The 8876-nt window shown below is 38.1% G+C and overlaps 1 protein-coding gene across 1 annotated transcript; it reads left to right on the plus strand.

Moving 5' to 3' along the window:
• Positions 1-2636: 2636 nt before the first annotated feature.
• LOC149234327 (PHD finger protein ING1-like) lies at positions 2637-7948 on the plus strand. The gene is made up of 4 exons (XM_089368230.1): positions 2637-2705; positions 2905-3060; positions 7599-7749; positions 7845-7948. The coding sequence occupies exons 1-4, from the start codon at positions 2637-2639 to the stop codon at positions 7946-7948; spliced, it is 480 nt and encodes a 159-aa protein (XP_089224356.1).
• The last annotated feature ends 928 nt before the right edge of the window (positions 7949-8876 follow it).

Below are 8876 nucleotides of genomic sequence, written 5' to 3' on the forward strand. Positions count from 1 at the left end.
TTCTCTTGCGGCTTTGACGGGTTGTCTTGGGTCACCCCTCCTTAGCTTTGTCCTTTGGGCTTCGGATTTGCAGATCCAAAGTATCGCTTCTTCTGTTTGAACTTTTGCTTGATTTTGACAGCGTATCGGTATGCTGTGCCGAGTGAGGGGATGTTCAAGAACACCATCTCTTCTTGGATGTATTTGTGTAGGCAGCCACGGTATTTGAGTACCAGATGCAGCTCAGAATCTTTGATACCCAACTGTGTGCGAAGGGTATGAAAAATGTTTGTGAACTCCGGCACATCTTGGTCTCGTCCCTGCCGCAGCGTGGTCCATTTGATGTATTTATCCTCATAGGTTCCGACAGGGTAGTACTTCTCCTTGATGGCATCTCAGAAGTCATTCCAAGTGGGTGCGGCTGAAAATAGTGAGCTTGTACTTTCATTCTTTTGCTTGCAGTAGGTTTCCCACCAGTCCTTGACGTGGGGGGCTGCTTTGAGAAGAGCGAAAACAATCTTTTCCCAACTTGAAAATCGTGAACAGAAAAATACCCATATAGCAGATTTAACCATTTATCTACGGCATCTGCGTCTATTTGACCCTCGAAGATGGGGATTTCAAAATTAACTTGTACCTTAAACGGTGCGGCATTTCCAGAGTCATTGTTGGAAGCCGATGCATCGCCTCTGGGTAGCCGATGAAGGATCTACGCAAAGCTATCCACCATCGCGTTCCTTTGCCACTCGAGGGCTTCTTCGAGCAAGATTTTGATAGGATCTCCTGCTCCCTCGTCATTCTTCTCATCTGCCATGGGAGGCCGTCGGGATTTGCGAGGCTGGTCTTGCAAAGGTTCGACCAGTTCAAGCCCTAACTCCTTATATCCTAACCTCGTTGGGGACATGCAAAGAAAAACAGAGAAAAAGCAGACTGCTCTGATACCACTGATCCGGATTTAAATAGGAACGTAACAAATTACAGAGATAACCATATACACAAAGATGCAGCCGAAATAATACTTCATTTCATTAATGGAAAATACTGAAATATGCTTACAACCAGAAATGCAAATAAACCAGCTAGGGCGATTGTAGCTTATCTCTGAGAAAAGATGTGGTGGCTACATGCCTATGAACTATTCCGAACTGCGTTACAATGAGGCTCGAAGGCCTATTTATTGTTGAGAAAACAATGGAAAACCCTTAACATTCCGAAATCTAACCCTAGAAGATGAAACGCCAAATTGTGGGCCCCGTTTGGGTAAATTGGTACATCAATTTCCCGGAGTCGTAACTTTGGCATACGATCTCCGTTTGACGTGCACAATAGCTCGTTAGAAAGATCTATTCGAGTACTACAACTTTGGGAGGCAACATCGGTCCATGGACCCATGTTGCCCCAGATTCCAAAAAAAAACGTCGTTTAGGGCCTCAAAACGGCTCCAGAAGTTCAAGACCCGAAAAACTACTAAAAATAGTAAACTGTGCTACAATTTAGGAAACTGAAAAGACTGAAAGAGACAGTTGTGGGGGTCCAAATGGGATAGGTGGATGGCCACCAACATCCACCTGGATCATATTCTCCCATAATTCTTAACAAACTTCCGATAATACCTTGTCAACCCGAGAAATCCTCGCAGATGCTTTACGGATGTGGGGATTTTCCATTCCTTAATGGCTTTAATTTTTCTAGGGTCTACCTTAACTCCTTCATGAGATACAATATGACCTAAATACTCCACCTCTTGTACTCCAAAGAAGCATTTGGATCTTTTTGAATATAATTGTTTCTCCTCCAATAGTTGTAGCACCTTGTCAACATGTTCAACATGATCCTTCCCAGACTTGTTGTAGATTAGTATATCATCAAAAAATACTAACAAAAATTTTCTAAGGAAGGGTTTAAAAATGGAATTCAACAAACCTTGAAATGTAGAAGGTGTTAGAGTCGGTCTGTTCAGCCCTCCGTCAGAGATCAAAACCTCTTTTGTTGCATTTCATTTTTAGGTGTCTCATTCATTTTATTCATCTGCATTCCACTAGGGGCATGCCATAATCTGATAGAAGGGTCTTGTCAATGATTTCCCCTCATGCCTTATCTTGATGGTTTAGGTTTGTTTTTCGAATTAGTTTTAAGGTCATTTACAGTCCTGCTTGATGACTGAGTAAGCAAAGAGTTATTTTAGTCATCAAGTCTAGGGTTTTGCAAATTTGGTTTTCAAAAGTTTCCAACAATACCAGCAGGCCAGAGGGAGGTTAAAAGTATGTTTTCATTTCAAAAAATTCATTTTCATACTAATTGATCATGACTTTTCTTCAAAACTCTATTTTGAAGAAAAAGTCATCTTTTTGCCTTTTGAAATAATTGCCATGTATATTTTCAAAGTTTTTCAGTTGAAGATGTTCACATGCAGCCTCTCCTAATCCTTTTCCGAAATCCAATGTCATCATCCCTGCACAAAATTGAAAGGAGCCATCATTTAAGCTCAGAAAATCAGTATGGAAGCAAGCAGAACAGAGTTTGTGTTAAAATTGAAAATTCCACAATTGAAACATTACAAAGATGGAAGCGAGAATTAAAATCCTTTTGATACATAAGATGTTTCAACAATTGTCAATTCATATGCATGCCCAAGACATCACAGAAGTCTAGTTTAAATGTGGACGAATGAAATCATGAATTTGGAGCCGAAACTGGGTATTAGAGTGCTGTGCGGTGCACTGAAGGTGCGCGGTGCATAGAGTGACATTTCACAGTGTAATTTTACACTGACGCGGTGCATCCAGCCTGCGCGGCGCACAGAGCTGACACACAAATTTTTTTCCTTTGATCCATAAATTTAAAACAACTCGATCTCCTTGACTCCCTACATTGCGTCATTGCCTTATGATCTGAAACACTATTATGAACTTATGCGTGAGTTAGATCAACAATTACAAGGGTTGTTCCAATATTGCTGATGAAAAAGTATCCTTAGCTGTTCAAGCATATGATTTGGTAGACGGACATATTCAGTGCTTGGATAAGTATATGAAAAAGTTTGATGAGGATCTCCGTCGTGAAAGGGAACTTGCAGGTGGGGTAGAGCTATGGATCATAATACTGATACTAGTAGTGGATCAGCAAGGGGACATGAAAGCAGCAAAGCTGGGTGGAAAAGATCACAAATAGTGGCAGAGCCACTTAGTATGGATCTCAATTTGCTAGTCGATCCAAATGAACCTATTTATTGTTTCTATAATCAAGTATCTTACATAGTTTGTTGAAATTTTTGATTGCTATCAAAAGCGCTATGATACATTCTTCAGTACTTAAACATAACCCATCCTGTTAAATCCATATCCTTATATCCTCTTGACAAACAAATTTTTGTCGTATTGGTGTTAGCTGAGCGAAGACACTGATTGTAAAAGTATTCAAACTCTCTTTTCCCCATTTCAGTTTTGATGCCTTCATAATAGACTAGCATACATGTCATTTAGCTTGCTGCCTATAGTTTTGGTCATATCCTTTCCCCTTTCACATTTACAATGCATTTTTCCCTTCACTAAAGGCGAAATCTACATTCAACACTATTTTTATTAAGAAATTGGTTTTTATTCAAATGAAAAATGTAAAGGGAAGGTGAATGGTCAAATACTGAACGCCTAAATTTAAAACGTAGATATCTACCATGGCAGAGAAATAGGATTCAATCACCTATTTTTGACTTCAGTTATGATTCAAAGGGTTTGCGTTACAGGTTCTACCTACTCATTGGTCATCAATTGAATGCTTCTCTCTTTCAGAACAAATGGTTGGATCTTCAGCTTCAGTTTGTTAATGATGATTAAACAACTCCCTATTCTCATCGATTTGTTTTCCCACCTCTTAGTTCATTTATTGTATTGTAAATCATTTGTAAAGGGTCTGAGTTCCGGGAAAGGTGTGGAGGAAGAAATCAGCGCTTCACTATACAGTTTGGCCAGGAAATTAATAAAATGATGCAGCTCTGATTCTTGAGATTCATGTGGTGTGAGTTTACCATATGTTTTTTCCTTTATGTTTCATATGTATCTTGTTATGTTTTACAGTTCATTCATAATCATTTCCATTTGAATGCTTTTAAGTAAGAGAGGTAGAATCTAGTTTACTTCTCTGCCTTGGGAAGGCATTCATGCTTTGTGTCTCTTCTTCTGTTTGAAAAGCATTCATTTATTATGCCCTTTTCAACCATCTCAACAGTCTTTCCACTCCATATTATTTAAATTTGATTGCTAAACCTCCTGCCTATCTTGCCTCACGAAATACTTTGTGTCTTTGATTTAATTTCCCAGCTCATGCTATCCTTTGGTCCCATACATCCCAGAAATTTCAGTCATTCAATAAACTACCTCTTTAATATTTATTTACTAGCCTAAAATCAGTATACATTTTGAGTCATCGTAGACCTTATTGTTTATTTTTACTGAGATTGACCCGGAGAGATACCTCTCCTATCCTCGTAGGGCTAGCTACGAGGCTAAGTGTGGTTTGATGTGGACCTAGAACCTTGCCTTTTCAGCCTAAGGCAAATCTAGGCTCTAACATAGTGGTGACCGTACTAGGGAATAAAATGGTTTACCTGTTGACGTCATTTGTTTTATAGCTACAGAAGGAGCCTGAAGTTATGCCAAGTAGCATTCAAAATGCTTTTGCTTTGCATTAGCGGAAGTAGATAAACATTGCTTTAGTCAATCTCTGGTCTAGCTCGTAAACGTGACATCTAACTTGTACGTTGCCCCAGTACATGTATCAAGTTCAGATCTGATGGTTGATGGTGGACAACGATCAGACATAAGAAGGCTGAAATCATTCACCTGGCGACTTCATTCACTGAAAAATCCAGAAATCAATCCTTCATGGTGACTCCACTGTAGGAATATCAGTAGCCTTAAGGTTTTCAAGATGGAACGAGTTGCAAGAAGATACGCTCCCATGAGTCGAGATCACATCCCAGGTTTTCCAAATAAAATGCCCACGGTGGATTGGCTTCAGAATTTGCCTATGTTCAGAAATGTGGAAGGTAATGACGTTGCTCTTCATCTGGTGAAATTTCACATTCATGTGCATAAATTAAAGATCAATTTTCCTGAGGATTGTTTGATGAAAATGTTTATGGCTACTCTGGAAGATGAAGCCCGATCTTGGTATGAAAGTTTGCCACCTGTTTCTATTTATTGTCTAAAGGATTTTCATAGAATATTCTTTGAAAGGTATAAATAATCATATCGATCCTTGGCTTTAGTTCAGAACTGTTGTGAACACGTTAGTAGTTTCATTGAAGACCTTGAGAATGTTTATGGAGATAATGACTTCATGGATGGAGAAAGCATGGAATCATTGTATCAAAATTTGTTTCAGCAGCACGCAAAAATCTTAGAGGATACTTATCAAGATCAGCAGGTTGAAGACTTCAATATGGCTGAAAATGATGAAAGCGAAAGTTTCATTTCAGATATGTCCATTGAAGAAAATAGCATGCAGGGAAGTCAAGTTTCAATTTTAGAATGTGATAACGTTAAGTCAACCATTTCAGATCTAGATTCAGATTGTGATGACCAAGAATACATTGTGCTGAATCTCATGAAGAAGAACTCTGCTGTTGAAATGGATGAAGAAGATAGAGTTATGCATAGAAATGTTCTCATGTCGTTAGAACAAAGCCTTCATAAAGAGGTAATCCAGTCAGGTCAAGTAAGTGAACAAAAAGATGAGATCTTTGTTCAAGTAAGTGAAAAAGTTTCTCTGCATGAATTTATGGTAGACGATAGAAATGATAATGTTGGGTTTCAAGAAACATCTGAAGTTTCTTTTCTCATGATTGATGAATGTAATGAGAAACATGAGAATCTGGCTGTCATATCATATGAAGATGATCTACAATATATTCAAACTATAGAAAATCAGACCATTCAGGATTCCCTTTCAGATTCCTCTTAATATGTTTCATGTTTTGAAATGTGTTTTCAAGAGGATATTTACTCATCTACTTGTTCAGAATTTTCTCAGGACCAGGAACATACTCTTACTGAAGTACATTATGAAGAAAGATCAGAAGCAAGAGAAAAATACACCTTTCTCTTTCAGCAGGAGGAAAGACTTCATGTTTTTCAAGATCCTCTGGCCAATCTGTTGCAGTCAGCAGTGAAGGTGATTATTGCAGGATTCAGTGATGAAGGAGATCATTGTCAATTATAATTTTGGATGCCCAATTCCAAGTATCTATTGTCGACCAAGAGATCTGATCAGGAGAATCAATCAAGAAGGAATCTGCTTGATTGGTTACATTGGCATTTTGATATATTTTGATGGTATATGGTCTTGTAAGAAACACAGGTGGTCATGTACTGCCATCAAGATTTAAGTTTTAAGTTCAGGTCTTAGTATTTTGAGTTAGTTTGTTAGAGTCAAGTTTTTTCAATCATTTCAGTTTGCATCGAGTTAGTTTGAGTAAAATTTTCAGTCAGTAAATCAGTTAACAATTTGGTTTTGATTTGGACTCCATAGCCTAATGGATGAAGGCACTGTCTACTCTCCCAAAGATCTGCCATTCTTGGCACCTCCAAGGAGCTACCATCCTCATTGGATCCAATGTTAGAGTCGGTTTGTTCAGCCCTCCGTCAGAGATCAAAACCTCCTTTGTTGCATTTCATTTTTAGGTGTCTCATTCATTTTATTCATCTGCATTCCGCTAGGGGCATGCCATAATATGACGAAAGGGTCTTGTCAGTCATTTCCCCTCATGCCTTATCCTGCTGGTTTAGGTCTGTTTGTCGAATCAATTTTAAGGTCATTTACAGTCCTGTTTGACGACTAGGTAAGCAAAGAATTATTTTAGTCATAAGGTCTAGGCTTTCACAAATTTGGTTTTCAAAAGTGTCCAACAATACCAGCAGGAGAGAGGGAGGTTCAAAGTATGTTTTCATTTTGAAAATTTCATTCTCATACTAATTGATCATGACTTTTCTTCAAAACTCTGTTTTGAAGCAAAAGTCAACTTTTCGCCTTTTGAAATAATTTCCATGTATATTTTCAACGTTTTTCAGTTGAAGATTTTCACATGCAGCCTCTCCTAATCCTTTTCCAAAATCCAATGTCATCATCTCTGCACAAAATTGAAAGGAGCCATCATTTAAGCTTAGAAAATTAGTATGGAAGCAAGCAAAACAGAGTTTGTGTTAAAAATGAAAATGCCACAATTGAAACATTACAAAGATGGAAGTGAGAATTAAAATCCTTTTGATACATAAGATGTTTCCATAATTGTCAATTCATCTACATGCCAAAGACATCACAGAAGTCGAGTTTAAATGTGGAGGAATGAAATCGTGAGTTTGGAGCCGAAACTGGGTATTAGAGTGCTGTGCGGTGCACTGAAGGTGCGCGGCGCATAGAGTGACATTTCATAGTGTAAATTTACACTGGTGTGACACATCTAGCCTGTGTGATGCACTGGGCTTGTGCGTGGCGCACAGAGCCGACACACAAAATTTTTCCCTTCGATCCATAAATTTAAAACAACTCGATCTCCTCGGCTCCCTACATTGCATCGTTTCCTTCTGATCTAAAATGATGTTATGAACTTATGCGTGAAATAGATCAACAGTTACAAGGGTTGTTCCAATATAGCTGATGAAAATGTATCCTTAGTAGTTCAGGCATATGATCTGGTAGACGGAAATATTCAGCGCTTGGATAAGCAGATGAAAAAGTTTGATGAGGATCTCTGTCGTGAAAGGGAACTTGCAAGTGGGGTAGAGCTATGGATCATAATACTGATACTAGTAGTGGATCAACAAGGGGACATGAAAGCAGCAAAGCTAGGTGGAAAATATCATAAATAGTGGCAGAGCCACTTAGTATGGATCTCAATTTTCCAGTCGATCCAAATGAACCTACTTATTGTTTCTGTAATCAAGTATCTTACACAGTTTTTCGACATTTTTGATTGCTATCAAAAGCGCTATGATACATTCTTTAGTTCTTAAAAGGAACCCATCCTGTTAAATCCATATCATTATATCCTGTTGACAAACAAATTTTTGTCGTATTAGTGTTAGCTGAGCGAAGACACTGATTGTGAAAGTATTCAGATTCTCTTTCCACCATTTCAGTTTTGATGCCTTCATAATAGACTGGCATACATGTCATTTAGCTTGCTGCCTATAGTTTTGGTCATATCCTTTCCCCTTTCACATTTACAATGCGTTTTTCCCTTCATTAAAGGCGAAATCTAAATTCAACGCTCTTTTTATTAAGAAATTGGTTTTTATTCAAATGGAAAATGTAAAGGGAAGGCGAACGGTCAAAGATTGAACGCCTAAATTTAAAACGTAGATAGCTACCGTGGCAGAGAAATAGGATTCGATCACCTATTTTTGACTTCATTTATGCTTCAAAGGGTCTGTGCTACAGGTTCTACCTACTCATTGGTCATCAATTGAACGTTGCTCTCTTTCAGAATAAATGGTTGGCTCTTCAACTTCAGTTTGTTAATGATGATTAAAAAACTCCCTATTCTCATCGATTTGTTTTCCCACCTCTTAGTTTATTTATTTTATTGTAAATCATTTGTAAAGGGTCTGAGTTCTGGGAAAGGTGTGGAGGAAAAACTCAGCGCTTCACTGTACAGTTTGGCCAGCAAATTAATAAAATGATGCAGCTCTGATTCATGAGATTCATGTGGTGTGAGTTTAGCATATGTTTTTTCCTTTATGTTTCATATGTATCTTGTTATGTTTTATAGTTCATTCATATTCATTTCCAGTTGAATGCTTTTAAGTAAGAGAGGTAGAATCCAGTTTACTGTTCTGCCTTAGGAAGGCATTCATGCTTTGTGTCTCTTCTTCTGTTTGAAAAGGATTCATTTATTATGC

This window comes from Pinus tabuliformis, chromosome 8 (genome assembly GCF_031772625.1).
Source record: "Pinus tabuliformis cultivar Carrire ecotype Pingquan chromosome 8, CPIR1, whole genome shotgun sequence".
Classification (NCBI taxonomy): domain Eukaryota; kingdom Viridiplantae; phylum Streptophyta; class Pinopsida; order Pinales; family Pinaceae; genus Pinus; species Pinus tabuliformis.

Bases quoted from the DNA above. Each gene is read 5' to 3' on its own strand.
- LOC149234327 (XM_089368230.1), top strand. From the start codon at position 2,637: ATGTGGACGAATGAAATCATGAATTTGGAGCCGAAACTGGGTATTAGA. The intron at 3,061-7,598 runs GTAGAGCTATGG...TGCGTGAAATAG, and splicing joins AAAGGGAACTTGCAGGTGGG to ATCAACAGTTACAAGGGTTG. The intron at 7,750-7,844 runs GTGGGGTAGAGC...TATCATAAATAG, and splicing joins TCGTGAAAGGGAACTTGCAA to TGGCAGAGCCACTTAGTATG.